The sequence below is a fragment of the Castor canadensis genome, chromosome 8, assembly GCF_047511655.1.
Source record: "Castor canadensis chromosome 8, mCasCan1.hap1v2, whole genome shotgun sequence".
NCBI lineage: Eukaryota > Metazoa > Chordata > Mammalia > Rodentia > Castoridae > Castor > Castor canadensis.
In genome coordinates this window covers 97,727,564-97,748,571 of record NC_133393.1, presented here as the reverse complement: position 1 = coordinate 97,748,571, position 21,008 = coordinate 97,727,564, and the positions used below count along the sequence as shown (strand labels likewise).

Below are 21,008 nucleotides of genomic sequence, written 5' to 3'. Positions count from 1 at the left end.
TTTACCTCCCCAGTGATTGGGCACCGGCCCTGTCCATCCCAATTCCTACACTCCGCCCCCTCCTCTCCACCCGCGAGACCCCTGCTGCTTAATCCCTTGCTCTATCGAGGGGGAGTGGGTGCACCTAGCCCTGGCTCAGGCCCCAGCGCTGGCCCCTCCTCCTGCCCAACCCCACCCACCAGGCCCCTCTTCATCTCTCAGGCTCGACACTTGGTAGCACAACTCCCCGGCACCTAATCTTGCTGGCGACTCCTCCGTCCTCCCTCCCAGCCACCGCTCAGAGGTCTTGGGCACTCGGGCAGAGCCGCGGCGCGCCGGGGGCATGCGCTCCATAAGGGCTCTAATGAATGCGTTGAGCCTGACCGGCAGTCGTGGCCGGTGGGGAGGCTGGGGTCACCCGAACCAGAGTCCACTCCTTCACGGGGGTGTCCGGTACCACCTCCGTGAGGCAACGGCGCCGGGCAGGGAGACGCCGCATAGCCACCAACTGCTGCACCAGGATCAGTAAGGCTCGCGGGACAGGGGCAGGGGCCAGGCTTGCTCCCACTCCCACAGTCGTTCTCGCTAGCTCCCTGGGAGCCCCCTTTCCCAGAGAGCTGTCTTCATCTCCCCTCTCTCCTCGCTCACTAGCCTGCGATGCCTTTTCCTTTAGATTTGGGGCTTTGGGTCCGCCGCGCTCGGGCGGTAACCTGCCGTCCGCCCGGGAGGGCGTTTGGGCAGGTCGGTCTTCGAGATGGTGCCTGTCCAAGGTGCGTACTTAACCCGGAACGCAGATAGGCTCAGTGTTGTTTGGTGCACGTGTCTGAATGCAGGGCCGTGGGCGCACCGCCCTCTTTCACCCTACCTTTCCCCTGGTCCTCCTGTGTATTTTAGGGGATTCGTGGGTATGGAACTACCTCCCGCATAGGTCTAAGTGTACTTGGGTATGTTTGTGTGGTGTATGTTTCTGTGTCTTCCGCTGGCAATGAGTGATGCGTGTTATTGATGTGCAGGTACGTGTGTATGTGTTGGGTGTGCACATAGCCGTGCTTCCAAATCTGTAAACCAAGAATGGTTTTCCAAATTGGTCTTTGAATGGGGAGAATATTTATAATGGGGGGGGCTGTCATAAGACGCAGATTTCCCAAGCTAGACTCATCAGAGCTGTTATTTATGCTGTTCGGGCTCCCTGACAAAAGGGGTTCTCTTCTTTTGGTCATGTCTTCCACTCTGGAGGTTGTCTCCCTGTGCCAGGAATACTTGGTGGCTGTTACTTTTTATGGTGCAGAACAGGAAATCTTGTTCTCCTCAGAGGTCCAGCTAGACAATGTCCAAGTAGCCCTATTATAGCAGTAACAGGAAATGGGCCACCTCCCATCATTGGCCCCTACCTGATGACATTCAGAAACATATGCACAACATAATTAAAATAGCCAGACTGACACAGCACTACCTCATCACCACTGGAGTCCCTGACCTGAATAGTAAAAGACCAATAAGTATTATTAATCATTAATATGCAGTATTTTTCCATCAGCCTCTTCTCAGAAAGGTATGGAACATTTAAAAAATAAACCCTCTTTTTCCTGTTCTAATCTCTACCCCCACTTCCTCCCAAATAATTACCTTGGGAGAATGGTGGTGGGACAGAGCAAAGGCTTAACCTTCCTCACCCTTTTGTGTTCTTTGGGGTAGAGAGTAGAGGTATCCCTGGTTCCAGGACACACCCTCATCCAGTGGAGTCAGTGATGGACTGTTTTTAGGAGGCCCAGTTTCTCTTGTCTATGATGCTTGTGCTCCAGGGACCATCTTGGTAAAGGCCTTGAACCGGTGCTCCTTGGGCAGAGAAGTTGACAGCACTGGAAGTTGATGGGCTCTGAGAGTGTGACATCATGAGAGGGAGGGGTTTCTGTGTTTGGAGGAAGGAGGGCAGCAAGAGGAAATGACCTTGTTATTCAGATTGTTGGATTTCAGGTTTTTTAAATATTCAGCTTTATTGTATTGATGAGTTTTAAAAGAAAACCAAGATAAGCCAGGTGGCTGTGACTCACACCTGTAATCCTAGCTACTTAGGAGGCAGAGATCAGGAGGAAAACGAAGATAAATGTGCAATATTAAGAAAAAACAGGATCCCAATATTAGAAATAACCAATTAAAATCATGGTATATCCATGTATATCTTATATATGTATGTGCAATACATAATTTAACAAACATGGGATCATAATAGTCATATTTTTTGGTAACCTATCATTTCCATTTATTAACAACTTTTAATATCATTGAATATATGTATATATATTCAATATAGCTTCAATATATGTCATATATGTATATATGACATCATTTCTAATAGCTACCATTTTAAAATGATAGCTCATGGTATAAGCTATCATAATTTATTTAGCCAGTCTTCAGTTTGGCTACTATATACTCTTATGAACTATTCACAATGATACTTTTTAAATGTATATGTATTATTATTATTTTTTTTTGCAGTGCTGGGGATTGAACCTAGGGACTTTCACGTGCTAAGCAAGCACTCTACCACTGAGCTATATCGTCAGCCCTCACAATTATTTCCTAAAGCAAATTCCTAGCTATTTTGCTTCCCAGAGCCATCTCACGTCACTGATATCGTGTACAGTTTTCTAGAGGCACTTTATGCATATTGATATTATTTTACCACTTTTATACAAATGGTATCATATTGTACATATTGTTCTGTACCTTGCTTTGTTTTTTCTTTAACATTATATTGGTGATCATATCTGGGCCACAACTTTGCAATTTTTAAAAGGCTTTGGAGACATACAAAAGTGATATATCATTATTTCATATCTTCCATCAGCTTCCAGAAACAGAGCCCACCTTCTAAGCATTCCTATAGGCTTTCCTCTGGAGTTATTCCTCAGATAGCTTTTCACTCCTCTCTTCACTTATACAGAGTAGGGTCATTGTAACAATTGGATTTCCCCAGAAATAGGAAAGTACCCCTCTCCTGTTGTTCCTCCTAGTCCCAAACACATAAGGCCTAGTCTATGCCAAACTTAAAGAGTCTTTTTATTTTTTAGTGCATTGTTTCAATAGGTAATATAGTTATGTGGTTCAAATTCGAAATATACAAACTATATACTGTGACAAGTATCCCTCCTACCCCTTTTGTCTGGCACTTAGAGAGAGATAAATCAGTCTTACCCATTTCTTTCTTTCCTTTTTTTTTTTTTTTTTTTGCGGTACTGGGGCTTGAACTCAGGTCCTTTGCCTTGAGCCACTTTTCCAGACCTGTTTGTGGTGGGTATTTTCAAGATAGGGTATCGCAAACTAGTTGCCCAGGCTGGTTTCAAACCATGATCCCCTGATCTTTGCCTCCTGAGTAGCTAGGATTACAGGCATGAGCCACCAGTGCCCTGCATACCCACTTCTTGTATGTCCTTCCAAAAATATTTTCTGCCTGAAAAAGCAAACACATATATTTTTCCCAATGCTAGGAGCTAAAACCTAACAGTGGGGTAAAGGAGACTCCTCTGACCCGAAGATGATACATGAGACATACCAGAAGCATAAGCAAAATCTGGAGGTGTGGGGAAGATGTTACAGAGTTGGTGACATTTGACTTGGACCATAAAGGATGAGTAGGAGTGTGCTAAATAAAGGAGAAGAAAGTCATTCCATACTGAAGTTGCAGCATAAGCAAAGGTCAGGAAGCCAAACAGTTCCTGACCCAGCTAGAGTGAAAGAATGGTAAAGAATAGAAAGGAAAGTTGGCAAAGTTGGAAGGGGTTTTTTTGCTTTGTTTTGATTTGGGTTTTTTGTTTGTTTTACAGTATTGGGGTTTAACTCAGGGTCTCGCACTTGCTAGGCAGGCATTCTATCACTTGAGCCACCCACCCAGCAAGTTAGCAGGTTTTAAAGAGCACTGAATGCCATACCAAGAATTAAGGCTAGCTAGGCGTGGTGGTGCACTTCTATAGTCCAGCACTTAAGAGGCTGAGGCAACATTGTGAGTTTAAGGCCAGCCTGGGCTATACAGAGAGAGCCTATCTCCAAAAAACAAAACAAAACACTTACTCTACAGACACTCAAGAGCTACCGCAGGTTTTTGAGTAGAGAAAATTTTGAGTTTTAGGCCAATAATTGTCACATTGTGGAAGGTGGATGGGCAGTCAAGAGAGTGACAATTAGGTAACAAAGTGCTGACGATGAAGCACAATTTACTAAGCATGTACTTTGTGTCAGTTTTTCATGGAATATGATCCTCATATCACGTGAACTGGACCTTACTACTCTCATTTTGTAGATAAGGAAGCAGGCTCAACAATATTAAGTGACTGCCCAACCTCACATAGCTATTAAGTAGCAAATTGGTTCTTTCTATTACACCATAGTACGCAGAAGAAAAGAAGACAGAGTGAATTTGGGAGGTATTATGGTGCTAGATTCATCTAGTGTTGGTGACCAAATAATCATGGACTTAAGGTGTGGAAAGTATAAAAATGATTCTACACTTGCAGCTTGGTACCCGGGTGGATAGTAGTGCTACTAACCCTGATGGGAAGCACAAGAAAAGAGGGACAGGGGTGAGATGACCTCGGTTTGGACATGTTCATTGCCTGTGGGACAAGTGAGAGTCTCTGAAAGTTGTAAGATTTACTTCTCAGGATAGATGTGAAAGACTTCAGGGATAGATCAGATGATTCAGGGAGGAGGCATAGAATGACGTCTAATTAATTATAAGCTCATGTTCAAGGAGGAAGAACAGGGAGCAGTTCTCAGGCTCCTTCCCTCCTCCCGTGTCTGCCCTGAGTGATGCATCAGAGACTGGCATGCTGTCCCGCCTCGGTGATTTGCTCTTCTACACTATTGCTGAGGGACAGGAACGAATCCCTATCCACAAATTCACTACTGTAAGTTGCTCTCTACCTGTCCAGAACCCTAATCCCTTAGAATCTTTAGGAAGTGGGGAAAGGAGGGTAAGATAAGTGCAGAGCAGCTACTAGGTTGCTATATGAGGATGGAGAATACAGATGGATAACAACAGATGCCTAGGCTGATGAGATAATCCCACTTCTGCTCCCAAGCCCGTTTCATTAATTTGTCAAAGTTAATGAAAAATGGCAGGAAACCCTTGTTAGCCTTTAAAGCTGCTCCAGTCCCTCTTTGCTTAGTCTCTAAATCCTTTTGTTCTACCAATAGTACAGTAGTTGGGATTGAGCTAATTAAGTATCTACTGGGAAAGACTATTAGGATTAGATTACTATCTTTTGAGGTAACTTTACCAGGACTCTTCTTTCCCCAAAAGGCACTAAAGGCCACTGGACTACAGACATCAGATCCCCGGCTCCGAGACTGTATGAGCAAGATGCACCACCTGGTCCAAGAGTCCAGCAGTGGTGGTCTCTTGGACCGAGATCTCTTCCAAAAGTGAGGGCCCTTGAAACAAGGGCACTGTTCTCCAAACTGTCCTGTGGACAGGGAGGAATGCTGGGGATTATACAGTTCAATCCATTTTATTGTTTTTTTATACAATACATGAATACTCACAAAAATCCAAACAATATGGAAATACATGCTCTCCTTTTCCTCTGTACCCAGAAGTAAACATTGCTAACAGATTAATGCATATCTTCTAGATAATGTCCTATGTATTCACATACATATATACATATATGTATATAAATATACATAAATAAATAATTTAGGATTTCTAAAATATAAAGGTGACATACTATACATATTGTGGAATTTGTTTTTTCTCATATCCCAAGACATACTGTCCATGTAATATTTTGGAGTACCTTCTCGTGTCATTACAACCCCTCATTTTAGACAAGAGAAAGTAAAACCTAGAATGATATAATGACTTGTCACACAACTGTTGTGATAGTCACACAACTGTTGGTCCCAAACTAAATGATGGCTTACAACCTTCTTTATTCCCAACTTCCATGGCTCCAGAGTGAGTCCCCACTGCATCTCTCTAGCCCCCTAACACAATTGTGTCTGGGATCCAGGTGTGTGAGCAGCAACATTGTGCTCCTAACTCAGGCATTCCGAAAGAAGTTTGTCATTCCTGATTTTGAGGAGTTCACCGGCCATGTGGATCACATCTTTGAGGATGCCAAAGAACTCACTGGAGGCAAAGTGAGGGCCAGGGGTACAAGGGAGGGACAAGGGTTCTGGACCAGATACAGCTTGCTTCTCAGAGACTTCCTGGGGCTGGAAATGCAATAAATAAGAGATGACAGCAGAACCTCTAAAAATAGGGATATGACTTCATGTATTTCTATATGCCTGATTCCTAAAGCAGGTGAGGAAATCCTAGGTTTTTATGAAGACAGATGGCATAAGAAGCCAATTGAAGCCTTCAAAGACTTACAGGGTAACTGAGCCTAAGAATCAAAAAGGGAAGCCAATTCCAGAATTATTCTTTTACCTTCCATGGGCTTTGCTGTCATCCCTATATAATTGGGGCTACAGAAAGATAATGCCCCCTAGGACTTAAGGCTTAGGTGTTTCTGAGAGCAATAAGCAGAAGAGAACTCATTTGTCATGTAGGAGACAGAACTTTACCATTATCTAAAAGGTTCTCCTGACCTTGTATACATTTCTGTTCACTACATCTGTCTCCCTTTTCTCTTACACACTTATACCCAGGTGGCAGCCTACATCCCTCATCTAGCCAAGTCAAACCCAGACCTGTGGGGCGTCTCCCTGTGCACTGTGGATGGTCAACGGTGAGATACTGGGTGAGAAAGGGGAGGCAGGGCACAGGTTCAGAACAAAATTCAACCCCTCTGATGGCACTGTCTGCCTCCAGGCACTCCGTGGGCCACACAAAGATCCCCTTCTGCCTGCAGTCCTGTGTGAAGCCCCTCACGTATGCCATCTCCATAAGCACCTTAGGCACTGACTATGTGCACAAGTTTGTGGGCAAGGAACCCAGTGGCCTGCGCTACAACAAACTCTCCCTTAATGAAGAAGGTAAGCATCCTCAGGGCTCAGACTAAGCTCTCACTTCCCCTACCCTTCCTTTTTTTTGTTTTGTTTTGTTTTGTTTTGTTTCTTTGCCTTTCTTTCCATCCAAATACTAACCTGCTTAGCTACTGAGATCAAAGATCGAGCACATTCAGGATGTACCACTGTTGGCTCTTTGCTTTTCCTGATTAGTCTGTCCTTCCTTTAGCCCTAGCAAAGAAATCTTTCTTGTTTAACCTCCGGAGTGGGCAGGCTGTAGAGCAGGCTTTGTTCAGTAGCTGATGAGACTCTGGGTGGTTTGTATTTCCCCAGGAATCCCCCATAATCCCATGGTCAATGCTGGTGCCATTGTCGTCAGCTCCCTGATCAAGGTCAGTGCCACCTGAACCTTCTAATAGGTACTATTCTTTCAACGCCCTTGTTCCTATATCCCTCATATCTGTTCAGCTCTCCAGAAAGACAAGCTGACTCCTTTGAGGGCTCCCAGAAGGCATGAAAGAGTACAGCAGGAACCCATGTGTTATGTTGAGGATGTCAGTATGAGGAACTGTCCCACCTCCCACACCCTCATCCCATATTGTTCCCTGCCCCCACCTTTAAGTCTGGAGCCCAGGGCCTCCTGGCCTTAAGAGAAGTGAGCAGGAGGTCCTGACCCCTGTTTAGGACCAAGGGCCAAATGCCAGAGAGAGGGGGAGGATGGCACTATTAGATACTGATTGGCCACTCCAGGGCGAGGGACACATGGAGAGAAGGGTGAATGGCCAGGCCAGGGCAGTTATTAACGTCACCTGGAACTGTGAGTTGGCCTTGAGCAAGGGTGTCAGGCAGGCCCATCAGCTGTAGGTCTCCCAGAGCTTGAGCAAGAACCTGGGAGCCACGTGGGCAGCGACACTTGGGAGCCAATCACAGTTCCTCCTGGGGAAGGTGGTGTTAGGAACCCTTCCCCCAGGGGACTCAGGTGTCACAGTCCCTGTATTGTTGACTCTATAGCTGACATGTGCAGGAAGCAGTGAGTCTGTGGGGAAAGACCAGGCCAAGACTGTCCCCCTGTTCTATAATAGCTCTATCTATATAGAGCCCTGTGTCTGGAATCTGCCTCATCTCATTCCCATCTAAGTCAACAGTACTGAACTTGACTCTCAGCTAAAATCCTGGGTTCAATTCCCAGCAACTGCCAAAACAAATGAAAGAATTTTTGGCTTCATTTCAGTTAGCAATATAATTGAATATTATAATATGCACAGTAGATGCCACATTCCGTTTCTGCAACCCCATCTAATCTTGGAGATGGTATGGGAGTCAGGGATGGGCTAGAGTAAGCCTCTAGCTTGAGGTATAACGAATGGGAATGGGGACAGGTCTGGAGTCAGAAAGATGAAAAGTAGAAGACTGAAGATGGAAGTAGGGATGAAACTCAGGAGTGAAGCTCATGGATGGGGTGAGGTTATTTGTTTGTTTGAGACAGTGTCTCATTATTTAGCCCAGACTGGCCTTGAACTCTCTCTCAAGCCTCCTCCTCAGTCTCCTGAGTGCAGGTGTGTATCACTACACCCAGCTGGGTGAGGATGTCTGAATCCTCATTCCTTGATAATCACCTAAGTCTTTCTTTCATTACTGGAGCTTGAACTCAGGGTGTCACACTTGCTAGGCAAGTACTCTACCACTTGAACCATGCCCCCAGCCTTTTTTGCTTTAGTTATTTTTCAGTTAGGGTCTCATGTTTTTGTCCAGGGCCTTGGATACACATAGCCGGGATCACAGGCACATACCACTACTCCCACCTTATAGAGATGGGGTCGCACTTACTTTTTGCCTAGCTAGGCCTCCACAATCCTGATTTCTGCTTCACCACACCTAGCATGGTTTGTTTTTTAAGATCACCATACATATGTACACACACACACACACACACACACACACACACACACACAGAGTCTCAATTGTTTAAAAAAAAGATAAGACCATCGGCATGGTGGTGCACATCTGTAGTCTCAGCTACTCAGGAGGCTAAGGTGGGAGGATCACTTGATCCCACAAGCCTGAGACCAGCCTGGGCAATATAGTAAGACCTGTTTCTGAACAAACAAAAAAAATGTAAATTGTAAAATGTAACACATTTGCAATAGCAAGGCTTGTCTATCACTTCAACTATACTAGGTCCTTCTGCCCCTTCTGTCATCCTTCTAGGCTTGAAATGTTGACATGTCTCTCTTTCTTTGCAGATGGACTGTAACAAAGCAGAGAAGTTTGATTTTGTAAGTTCCTTGCTACTAGCTCCTGGCTGCCTTTCTCCATGGCATGCTGTCCTCTCCTGCTGCCCTAAGTGCCAGGCTATAAATCCATTCTCAGGTGCACCCACACTAGAAGTCCTATTTCCAGAGGAGTGGAAACCTGTTGACCTCAGAGGAAAGCCTCTGAAGTCCCTTCTGTCTCCAACAAAACTGGGATACAGACTGAGTGGTTCAGAAGGGCTTGTCAGCCTGTTTAGTAGGGGTCCATGGTCAAATGGCACTTCCTTGCCTCTCTTCTCTTCTTCCAGGTATTGCAGTATCTGAACAGAATGGCTGGAAATGAATTCTTGGGGTTCAGCAATGCCACGTAAGGCCCTATTCAGAGGACTGGATGAATAAGTTGTGGTTTTGTGTATAGATAGAGAGGGGGAAGGAGGGAGGGAGGGAGAACATGAATATGAGAGTATTTTAGGAGGAAAAGTCCATAGGAACTTGGGCCTCCCAGCTCCCACTGAGCCCCTTTATTGGCATTTGTTTACTTTGTGAAATAATTTGTTCTATTTCTAATTAGTATGGAATGGGAGAAGCAGTAGTGGTTTGTGCCTAAGCCCTTGTCAATAACATAAAGTCAAAAACTTCTCCAGTTTTCCTACACTAGATCACTAGGCACCTTTAGGTGGTGGTGGCTTTTTACAAGTTTTTATTTATTTGCTTATTTATTTGTTTGTGGTACTGGGGTTTGAACCCAAGGTCTCCAGAAAGCTGGACAAGTGCTCTACCACTTGAGCTACTCCTCCAGTCTGCACTTTGTTTTGTTTACATTTTACAACAAAGCTATGTCCAGTGTTTGCTCAGGTTCAGATATTCCCTCAAATATTATTGTGGGAAGTTAGAAGGGACTGATTGAATGACATGTGTGATGTAGTTCTGTCACTCAAGGAAGGTAATTTTCCCCCTTCTCCCCATACCCACCCCTCAAACTTTAAGCACTAAATTGGGTGTTTGCTTCAGATTCCAGTCGGAGAAGGAAACGGGGGACCGGAATTATGCCATCGGCTATTATCTCAAGGAAAAGAAGGTAACTGAGAGAGGCCAGTAGGGAAAGTCACCAGGAATTCTGCTACTGGTGTTGGGGACTTCTGCTGAGACCCATGCAGTGTGGAAGTGTGACCTGAAGAGAATGCTCTCCCCTCTTCTTTGCAGTGCTTTCCTAAGGGGGTAGATATGATGGCTGCCCTCGACCTCTACTTCCAGGTAAGCAAACACTCTCAGGACTGAGGGAACAGGTCAGACTGCCCTCCTTCTCTGACTCACATAACGGGCACTCTTCTTTAGTGGTTCTGTCAGAAACAACAAAGGAACTTGTTGAAAGATCTACAAGCCAAGAACATTGCTCTATACCCAAGAGCACTGCGCTCATGTCTACACTGCACCTTCACCTCTTCCTTGTTTCCATAGCTGTGCTCCGTAGAGGTCACCTGTGAATCAGGCAGTGTGATGGCAGCCACCCTTGCCAATGGTGGGATCTGCCCCATCACAGGCGAGAGCGTGCTGAGTGCTGAAGCAGTGCGTAACACCCTCAGCCTCATGCATTCCTGTGGCATGTATGACTTCTCTGGCCAGTTTGCTTTCCACGTGAGTGTTTCTGACCCTGCTATCCATCTGCCATGATCCCAGTGCTAAGAAGAGAAAGCACTATTCTCTGAAGATGGAAAAGTGACAGCCTGCACCTGCTACCCATTCACAAATCTCCTGCCAGGAAATTAGGCTGAGAATGCTCAGTAGAGGTTGTCAAACACACTGCATTCCTCAAATATATAGACACATGAATCCCTCTTGTACAGCTTTTCACACTGCTGACTCCTCTGGAACTCAGCTTGGATATCACTTTTTTTTTGGCAAGACTAGGGTTTGAACTCAGGGCCCTATGCTTATTAGGCAGGTACTCTAACCACTTGAGCCAAACACCCAGCCCTTTTTTGCTTTAGTTACTTTCAGATAGGGTCTCAAGTTTCTGTCCAGGTTGGCCTTGGACAGCAATCCTCCTAACTATGCTGCCTGCTAGCTAGGATTACAGACGTATGCCACCACATATAGCTTATTTGTTGAGATGAGTCTTACTTTTTACCCTGGCTGGCCTTGAACCATGATCCTCCACTCACTGCCTCCTAAGTAGTTGAGATTACAGATATGCACCACCACACCCAGCTAGATGTCCCTTCTAAGGAGAGGCTTTTTTTTTTTTTTTTTTTTTTTTTGGTACTGGGAAGGGAAGCCAGGTCTCACCCATGTTAGACAAAGTGCACTACCACTGAATTACCCTCCTGGCCCTAGGAGTCTTTTCTGAGCCAGTCTCCACCTCTGTTCATAGCACCCTACTTCTTCTCAGTGTTCATCATAATTATTTTTTGTCTATTTATGTTTGCCTGTTTATTGCCTATCTCCCATGACCACAATGTAATCTAATGACCGTAGTAGTTTTACCACAACATCCACTCAGTGCTGTTAATATCTCAATAAACATTTCCTAACTGTATCAATGAATGGTGTAGGGGAAGGTAGCAGTAAGAAAAGAAACTAATTAATAAGCCAAAAAAGGTGGGTTGTGGCCTTGCCTATGTAGTAACTTGAAATAGTCTGCCTTGTTTATTTTTCTAAATTTGGGGAACCTCCAGCTCATCCTCAGTTTCAAATGTTTCCCCCAGGTGGGCCTGCCAGCCAAGTCAGCTGTGTCAGGAGCCATCCTCCTGGTGGTACCCAATGTTATGGGAATGATGTGTTTGTCACCTCCATTGGACAAGCTGGGGAATAGCCAAAGGGGCATCAGCTTCTGTCAGGTGAGCTGCGTGTATGTAGTACTTAATTCTTTTAATTAAGCAATAAATTAATTGTAGCCATTTTATTTTAAGTAAATAAAGCAATTATAAGCTCCTACCAAGTACAAGGAATAAGCTCCTATTAGATGCAACAGACAAGACACTCACTGTCTTATTTTTGGCTTACAATTCTAGAAGTTGGTGTCTCTATTTAACTTTCACAACTATGATAACTTGCGGCACTGTGCTCGGAAGTTAGACCCACGGCGTGAAGGAGGAGAAGTTCGGGTAAGGAAACCCTGGGTGTCTTGAAGGATATTTCAGGATAGATTATTCCTTAACATTTAAGAAATACCCAGCTGGATGCTGATGGTTCATTCCTGTAATCCTAGCTACTTAGGAGGCTGAGATCAGGAGGATCACAGTTCAAGGCCAGCTAGGGCAGATAGTTCCAAAGACCCCAACTCCAAAATACACAGAGACAAATGGACTGGAGGTGTGGCTCAAATGGCAGAGTGCCTGTTCTGCAAGTGCAAAGCCCTGAGTTCAAACCCCAGTCCCACCAAAAAAAAGAAAAACCCTCGGGTAAGCACCCGGGAGGAAGGTCACAAGGCAGAGCTGGACATAGGTAGACTCAAAGACACAATTAGTCTCAGATAACTATTATTTGTGTTCCAGAACAAGACTGTGGTGAACCTGTTATTTGCTGCCTATAGTGGAGATGTCTCAGCTCTTCGAAGGTAATTCTCCTGTAACCAAATACACACGGTAAAATATTCCTATTCAGATACCTTCTTAGGAGGCAACACAGCAAAACAGTTAAGTGCTTTAGCTTTATAATTAGACAGAATGGACACAATTGCATTTAAATGAGATTTTAAAAAGAACAAAAGGAAAGTGCATGCCATATGATAGGAACTTAATTAATAAGTCACTGTTATTAATTTGGGTGTTAAGAGCATGGTCCTAGGAGACAGGGATCTCGAGTAGATTACCAACATCAACAAATATTCACTACAGCTAGGCTGCAATGTTTCTACAAGTGTCATACTTCCTCCTCTCTAAAGTGGGAATAAGCCCAGATGCTGGCAGCTCACACCTGTAATCCTAGCTACTTAGGAGACGGAGAGCAGGAGGATCATGGTTTGAAGCCAGTCCAGGCAAATAGTTCATGAGACCCTACTTTGAAAATATCCAACACAAAAAAGAACTGGTGAAGTGGGTTAAGTGATAGAGTGCCTGCGTAGCAATTGAGAAGCCCTGAGTTCAAACCCCAGTACCACCAAAAATAAATAAAGTGGGAATAAGTCTTATCAGGTATAGAGCACAGATCATAGAGCCTACAGATCTTAGCATTAACTGTTTTACCTTTTCTGGAACTCATCCAGTCTGACTCCACTACACTAGTGATTCTAGACTGAGCTGAGTAACCGGAGCTGCTTTCCACTACCCTCAGGTTTGCTTTGTCAGCCATGGATATGGAACAGAAAGACTATGACTCGCGCACAGCCCTGCATGTTGCTGCAGCTGAAGGTATCTAGAGGGTTAAAGAAGTGACACAGAGTGTAAGACCCTTCCTTTTGTACCAGGAGTACTCCCACTGTATGTGTCCTCAAGATAACAGGGACAACAATCAGTTTTATCCAGATGCCCTTCAGCTGGCAGCCAGACTACTACTGGGTGTTGTCAGGAAACAAAATGCCAAGGCATTTTTTCCTCCCCATTGGTACAGATTCCAACTGCCACAGGTCTGCACCAAAGGGTTCAGGACCCTCTCTCATTTTCCTTCTGTCCATATTCCTAGGACACACTGAAGTTGTTAAATTTCTGATCGAGGGTTGCAAAGTGAATCCTTTTGCCAAGGACAGGTGAGTGGGATTAGGCTAAAAAGGTGGGAGGGTGGCACAACTTTATCACTTCCCTCCAGCCACCATGCTCGTGTGCTGGTGCCTTCTTTTCTGATCACAGTCCTTGTTCCTCTCAGGTGGGGCAACATTCCCCTAGATGATGCTGTGCAGTTCAATCACCTGGAAGTGGTCAAATTGCTTCAAGATTACCAGGACACCTACGCAGTCTCTGAAACTCAAGTTGAGACAGCAGCCATGTCTAAAGAGAACTTAGAGAGCATGGTGTGAGCACAGGTTATGGACAGTCCCTGCTCAAAAAAAAGCATGAGCTGGCACACACTTAACCCACATAACCACCAAAAACACTATGGAGAGATGCATCAGTGGGGACCAAGAGAGCCATTGGTGACTTAGGTCAGTGCTTTCTGTGAGAGTCAAAACACCCATTCCCTCAATGAACAAAGCACAGAGAAGGACCTCAGTGGACACCTGCAGAAGAGCTATCCAAAGTCAGAGGTATGGCCCAATGACCTGACCCACTCAAAATCATACCAGGTCTTCATCCAAGTCCTCTGTTTCTCTTCCTGAAGAAACTCTCATGAGAAAGAGACTTCAATGGAGGGACTCTAACAACCATCATATGCATATATCAGAGTAAGAGAAAAAGGGACCTGTGTATCTGGCTTTAGTAGTGTGAAGAGATCTGTCCCCCTTAGCCAGAACATGCTGTTGCTACTGCTAACAGCAATTTTATAGACAGAAAGTATTTTGTGCTCAAATAAACTTTAATTACACAAATTACTATTTTTGCTAAACTTAGTCATTCTTTTTCTCCCCTAAGGGTATCCATCTTCATCACCATCATAGAAGGTAGAATAAGGTAGAACCACAAGGTCAGACAGAGCCCAAATGATACATATTTCACATACATACTCACTCCACCAGGTTTTCCTCAACCCCAAATACTGCTTTATGTTAAGTGTATTCTATAGTCAAGGGAAATAGGAGTTTGGGTCTGAACAAGCCCAAAACTGAATTGTGCAAAATTTCAGACTTCCCTTCTTTCTCAAAGTTCTAACTATGGCAAATTATGAAGATGGAACTTCTCAAGAATAAAGTTTCTGGATGCGATCCCCTAGATAATCCCCTAGTGTCTTTTCCCCTTTGGTCACAGCTGTAACTGGCATAATGATTATGACGAACTTACTGGGTTTCAGATGAAGGCAGATGGACTCAGGGTGAGGATGGCTGCAGCTGTGTGGGGCTGAGAGTCTGGGCATTGAGGTACTGGGGAAGGAGAACTCTGATCTCATTCTGACCCACTGAGTCAATAAAGTATTGAGAGAACCAGCGCCCAGACTCTGTAGGTGCCGGAGAGAAAAGGCTAAGTCACTGACTGTACCACTTCTCCAGCCAGAGGTAGAAAGGATTTACTCTGGAGAGATTTGGTGAGCCCCCCAAGCAAACAAGTTACAGTGGATAAGGGACTGAATAGTCTGAGAAAGGTCTTGGCATGGGGAGTCAGGGAACGAAGGAACCAAGTCAGGGAAAATACACCAAGGAAACTGGCAGTAGTTCAAGGGGGAAAGTTTGGCTGTATGCCTAGCTTTCACAGGGGTGGGGACAGAGGAAGATGATTAAGACATTGCACAGAGGAGCCAACATTGAATTGTGGGAGCTACAGATTGCTTGGGGCAAAGTAAAACAACTTCACAACACTCACACAGAAGGCTAGCCAAAAGCATGATTAGGGTCTCCAGTAATGGACACACTAGAGACCCTCTGGCACCTCAATCCCTGAATGGGTCAGCAACTCTCCATCCCAAAGAGCAAAAGCAGGCACCACTGGACCCCGGAAATCTGTCTGTAGCGTGTGGACCACAGAGACCTGGTTCACATCTACCAGGCTCAGCTTCTTGGCCTCATACTCCAGCAGCAGCCCCACTTTCTCAGGCTGTCCCACAGCCTCAACTGGGGCTTTCTCGTTGGCCAACATGGTGTACCACTTGCGCTGGGCATAGGAGAACACCCAGGAACGATCATCAACACCGATGCAGCTATCCCGGGACATGTCCACATCTGCCACTCCTATCCGGAAATGCTGGGAGCGCTTCACTGTCACTTCCCAGTAGTGTCTGCCACTGGTGACGGTTGTATCTGCCAGTACCACTGCCCACTCCCGAAAGCGCTCCACATTCAGGGCCACCTTGGTGGGCTCCAATCCCACCAAGCCATATTTGACACCTGTGTCACCTCTGAAGAGTGCCAGGCTGCTGTGGGCAGTTTTTTCTTCCAGTTTGAAACTGATGCCTGCGGGCAGAGCAAAAAGACTGGATAACGACAGGATAGAACTTTAGGGCCAGTGCTATGTTCTGATGTGAAGCCGGCAGTCAGATCATTAAGAAGCAGAGAAGAGTACAATGCCAAGCTGGCAAGACGGGAGGAGGAGGTGGGGGGAGAGTTCGCTTTAGTATGGCAACCCAAGCAGCCGAAAAACTCGGATTGGGGAAGCCTCAGATTTAAAGAAACCAGAAGATCTTCAGTGTTTGGAATCTCAAGACCGGAGAAGATGGGGGAGGGGAAGTGACTGAGTAGGTGATTGGAGCACTGAGCGGGCTCAGGGAATAACAGGAAAATATTTTGGAAGTAAAAGGAGATAACCCTACCTCTCCGGGCTTCCCCAGCGGCAACCCCCCATCGTTTGGCTCCCCAGCGGCACAAGCACCACCAGCGTGCAAAGGGCAGCGCCATCTTGCGCCACAGATACATAGGGCACGCCCCCGGGCAGAAGACCCCGCCATCGCTGGGCCTGCGCCCTGAGCACGTGGTGCTCAAGGAGGCCACGCAGCGTGATGACGTAAGAGCCGTGTCGCCCGGAGCTGCCATCCTAGCGGTTCCTCTTCTGGTTATGGTGCCACTTTGCAGTTTATTGTTGTTATTTGTGGTGAGGATCGCTGCTTACATTTGAACTTAACTCTTAGACGGTGTAACCAGATGTTTAAAACCATGTTTTTTTTTCTTTTGGGGGGTGTACTGGAGTTTAAACACAAACCTTGAACTTGCTAGGCAGGCGTTCTACTACTTGAGTCACGCCCCAAGTCCAAAATCATGTGTTTTAGAATTAAACAGCAATTAGATTGAACCAGGGCTTCACTGTGTGACTATAGACACATCTTTCACTTCTCTGAGCCTAAACCAATACCTTAGTAAAAACTAACCCCTATGCCTTAATGAAAATTAAACTCTGGGTTGGATCCCCAGCACTGCAAAGAAGAACAAAAAAAAGAATGTTCACTGAGACTAATTTAGAATACAGCTTGACAAAAAGCAACCACCTAGTGAGTGGCAGTTGTTTATATTTCAGGGCTAAGAAGGAAATTGGAGTTTTGGACCCAAGGCCCAAACTCCTGAGATTCCATATGTGAGGTCTGGCCACCTGCCCCTAAACGCCAAGTAAAGAGGCATGGTGAAGGCAGAGAAAGGAGATTTATTACATGGCTCTGGACATGTGGTGGGAAAAAGCAGAGTAAGCACTCAGCTCATCCTCAGCCATCTTCCAGGGTACAAACATGAGCTACAGGTTTAAATAGACAAAAGAACTGGGGGAAGGGAGCAAAGGTGTGCATATTTAAACAGTCCTGGTCACAGAAGTGTTCCCAAGGGGTTCCAGAGAAGATGTTGCTGTCATCACTTGAGGAGAGCAATATGGTTCCCATAAAGATGATTACTCCTGCTCCAGGATACAGCCTCATTATTATAAGAAATTGTCCTCATTTGGAGGGGTGGTCTGTCCTGCACATTCCAGTGTTCTTTATGGGACGTTTTAGTCCCTTGTCTTAAAGATGTTATCAGTTCTGTTCTTTCTGGAATCCAAGGTGATTGTAAAGTGACTAAAGAGAATGGCTTAGATCAGGGGCAGATACAAGAGGAGGTAGGGATGCCAAGCTTCTGCTGTTTTTAGTTAATTTGTGGGCCCAAGTAAGGAGTCAGTGCTTTTTAGCAAAAGCAGTTTGAGCGCCTCTTACAAGAATGCATGGTTTATGTCAATACAGTACTCAGTTTTCCAAATTTAAGCAAAAGTCTCAGTATTTTTGTTCTGAATGAAACAGGTATTAAGTAAGTGATTAATTTTTTTAAGAGTAAAGCAAATGCACAGTTTACTGAACAGACAATAAAAGCTCCCAGCACAGGAGGAGCTTAGGAAAGCTAAGCAGTAGTATAGCTGAAGTCTAAGAAATGGTATAGGACTCTGCCTCACTTAGGTCCAACTATTCTACATTTTCCCCCTTTTAAAAAAATTTTAATTGTTGTATTCTAGCCTGCCTCACTGAGGGTACATTGTGACATTTACAAAATTTCTTACAATATATCATAGTTAAAGTCACCCCCTCCATCATTCTTCTTTATCTCCCCTCCCCCATTACTGGAATAGTTTCAACAGGTCTCATTTTTCCATTTACATACATGTATAAGAAGGTGATAATTAACATTTAACATTTTGATCTGCTTAAGACCCTGTATCCCTGCTTTCTAAATGTTTCAGTCTGTATACTTCTTTCTTTCTTTTTTTTTTTTTTTAAGGAAAACCACTCAGATTGTGTACTTTCCTTCTAGAGAGTAAGAATGATCCTCAATGGCAAATGGCAGTTGCAATAAAGCAACACCAAGAGCCAGCTTCACACTGCACCTCCTCCTCCTGGCTTCCGGTACCATACACAATCAGAGAAACTTCTCTAGTAACAAACTATAGAAATAATCCCTGAAAATATAGTCTTCAGTCTGTCCACTTCTTGATGTTCTACTGCTCAATATCCCATTCCATCCTCCCACCACTCAAAAAAAGAGACTAAAGTCATATGCCAGTGGCCCACAACTGTAATCCTAGTTACTTGGGAGGCTGAGATCGGGAGGATTAAGGTTTGAGACCAGCCTGGGCAAATAGTTCCAGAGACCACCCCCCCATCTCCAAAATTACCAAAGCAAAATGGACTGGAGGTGTGAATCAAACAGTAGAGTACCCACTTTGCAAATGTGAAGGCCTGGGCTCAAACCCCAGTCCTCCAAAAAAAAAAAAAAAAGTGACTAAATCTTTAAAAGCCTAAAGAATTAACCCAACCCCTTGCCACCAGGGTTCTAACTAACATTCCTTTTTTTTTTTTTTTTTTTTTTTTTTTTTGGTGCTGGGATCGAACCCAGGGTCTCAAGCATGCTAGGCAAGTGCTGTACCACCCAGCTACCTCCCAGCCTTCTAACTACCATTCTAGCAGACATGGTACTAGTTCAGGTCCCTGAGGCCTCAATTCTGTCTCATTTCTGTCTGCTTGAAGTCCAATGTTGGCACTGCAGTCATCAGTTGTAAGATTAATTACAAATCTTAATCTTCCACTTCTCCACTTAAACCTTTTTTTGTTTGTTTGTTTGAATTTAGGGCCTCCCACTTGCTAAGCAGATATTCTAATGCCAGAGCCTCATCTCTAGCCCTTCCTACTTAAATTTTTAGTGTACCTGCATCAGATTCCCTTTGCATGATCATAAGACTTTACATGATATGACTGCTGCCTACTTTTTTTTAAAATTTTTATCCATTTTAATGAGGTGCTGGATCCAATCCAGGACCTTGAACATGCTAGACAAAAGCTTTACCACTAAGCTGTATCTCCAGCCCCAGAGCCTGCATTTCTAAACCCCTGCAGTATATTGTGTTGTACCTATATGCTCTTACACTAAGAGTGCACATGAACTGCTCAGTTCAGAAGAAGCCACTGAAAGTGTAGCTGCTACTACTAAACATTAGGAAATTATATATGGGGAAGTCTCCAGCTGCCCAAAATAGAAAAGGGGAAAGACCAGTCAGACCTGCCTCTGCTTTGGGCTTAGGTTCTGGGTGGGGACAGAAGGCTCCCCCCTTTCACTAGGATAGGAGAAAAGTGTTCTCTTAATTGCCTGGGAACTGAGGAGTAGGGAGGAAGGGTGTTAAAAGGAGATTCAGCATAGGGTGGCAAGTCTTCTGGGAGGAAGGACTGTTCAGCAATGGTGACTGCTGCCTACTTTTTAAATTCAATTTCACAAAACACCGTTCCTTCTTTCAAAGGCCTAAAGTCTAGCTGGGGGATGGATGAGAATATCAACTGTTGCAATTTGATGCAGTAAGTGTCATAATTCAACCGATTGTAAAATGGTCAGGAATCAAAAGAGAAGTCTCTGAATTAGTACATGGAGGAATGTTGGGAAGAGACTTTCCTAAAGCTATAGCTATGGCTTAAAAGGCAGAAAAAGGTAAGCAGATGAGGAAACTCCTATTGAAGATCTCAGCTCATGTCTTCTTCCCCTCCCCATTCCCACCAAGAAATGTACTATGAGTACTAGATCTATTCTGGTACAGTCCTCTATCACCTATTGGATATGGATTCTCAAAATCTCTATCTCTTGAGTTCCAGATTATATTTTCAATAGCCTATTGGAAATTCATACCTGGATGTCCCCAGTAGTCTCAAACTCAGTATATCCAAAGTTACCCTCATTTTCATACACAAACTTCCTCCTCCTGGATTCTCTGACTCCATGAACTGCAACCTCTATCCAGCCAGTTGCCCAGAAATCCGTGAGTCCTGGATTTCTTTGTCTCTCTCATCTCACATACCTCATTGTCATTGAATCCCTATCATGTTATTTCTCTCTTATTTTATTAGCCTTCTGACTGGCTTCCCAGGGAATATGGAAATAGGCAGCTGCCTATCTCAGTCATCAATTCTTTTTTTATTGGGGGGGAATTGGAATTTGAACTCAAGGCCTCACATTTGCTAGGCAGGCAGTCTACTGCTTGAACCACTCCACCAGCCCGTTAATTCTTTTTTTTTTTTTTTTTGTAGTACTGGGGCTTGAACTAAGGGCCTTCGCCTTAAGCCACTCCACCACTACCACCACCCCCTTTTATGTGTGTGTGTGAAGGTATCTTTCGAGATAGGTTCTCACAGAAGTATTTGCCTGGGCTGGCTTGAACCACAATCCTCTTGATCTCTGCTTCCTGAGTAGCTAGGATTACAGGTATGAGCCATGGTCTCTGTGCCTCAGGGCCTCAGCATTACCCTTAGCACAGAATATGTGCTCATTGTTTTGTTTTTATGTGTTTCTTTTCTCTTTCTTTCTTTCTTTCTTTC

The 21,008-nt window shown here is 44.7% G+C and overlaps 2 protein-coding genes and 1 pseudogene across 6 annotated transcripts; 1 reads left to right on the top strand and 2 right to left on the bottom strand.

Annotated features, from left to right (window-relative positions):
• The first annotated feature begins 66 nt into the window (after positions 1-66).
• On the top strand, positions 67-14,652 carry Gls2 (glutaminase 2). Of its 5 annotated transcripts, none has more exons than XM_074083675.1 (18): positions 67-504; positions 4,718-4,886; positions 5,282-5,403; positions 5,994-6,123; positions 6,637-6,716; positions 6,800-6,963; positions 7,270-7,328; positions 9,180-9,212; positions 9,497-9,555; positions 10,200-10,266; positions 10,392-10,442; positions 10,647-10,823; positions 11,894-12,025; positions 12,200-12,292; positions 12,683-12,744; positions 13,461-13,537; positions 13,809-13,872; positions 13,989-14,652. In XM_074083675.1, exons 1-18 carry the CDS (start codon positions 323-325, stop codon positions 14,137-14,139), a joined length of 1,872 nt encoding a protein of 623 aa, XP_073939776.1. In that variant the 5' UTR covers positions 67-322; the 3' UTR covers positions 14,140-14,652. The 5 variants fall into 5 exon arrangements, with proteins under 5 accessions (XP_073939776.1, XP_073939777.1, XP_073939778.1 ...); XM_020163270.2 differs by having other exon boundaries at positions 69-504; positions 4,730-4,886; XM_020163267.2 differs by lacking the exon at positions 67-504 and adding an exon at positions 622-749 and having other exon boundaries at positions 4,730-4,886.
• Spryd4 (SPRY domain containing 4) lies at positions 12,651-16,679 on the bottom strand. Its single transcript, XM_020163207.2, has 2 exons — positions 16,518-16,679; positions 12,651-16,161 (listed from the first exon to the last, which is right to left on the bottom strand). The coding sequence occupies exons 1-2, from the start codon at positions 16,618-16,620 to the stop codon at positions 15,623-15,625; spliced, it is 642 nt and encodes a 213-aa protein (XP_020018796.2). The 5' UTR covers positions 16,621-16,679; the 3' UTR covers positions 12,651-15,622.
• Positions 16,680-18,436: 1,757 nt separating this feature from the next.
• Positions 18,437-18,626, bottom strand: LOC141425989 (small nucleolar RNA U3; annotated as a pseudogene).
• Between the last annotated feature and the right edge of the window lie 2,382 nt (positions 18,627-21,008).

What these genes read in the sequence shown, in the direction of transcription:
- Gls2 (XM_074083675.1), top strand. Translation starts at nt 323, where the DNA reads ATGCGCTCCATAAGGGCTCTAATGAATGCGTTGAGCCTGACCGGCAGT. An exon ending in TTGGGGTTCAGCAATGCCAC is followed by an intron (nt 9,556 to 10,199) that starts GTAAGGCCCTAT and finishes TGTTTGCTTCAG; the next exon opens with ATTCCAGTCGGAGAAGGAAA. An exon ending in GGGGCATCAGCTTCTGTCAG is followed by an intron (nt 12,026 to 12,199) that starts GTGAGCTGCGTG and finishes TTACAATTCTAG; the next exon opens with AAGTTGGTGTCTCTATTTAA.
- Spryd4 (XM_020163207.2), bottom strand. Translation starts at nt 16,620, where the DNA reads ATGTATCTGTGGCGCAAGATGGCGCTGCCCTTTGCACGCTGGTGGTGC. An exon ending in CGCTGGGGAAGCCCGGAGAG is followed by an intron (nt 16,162 to 16,517) that starts GTAGGGTTATCT and finishes CTCTGCCCGCAG; the next exon opens with GCATCAGTTTCAAACTGGAA.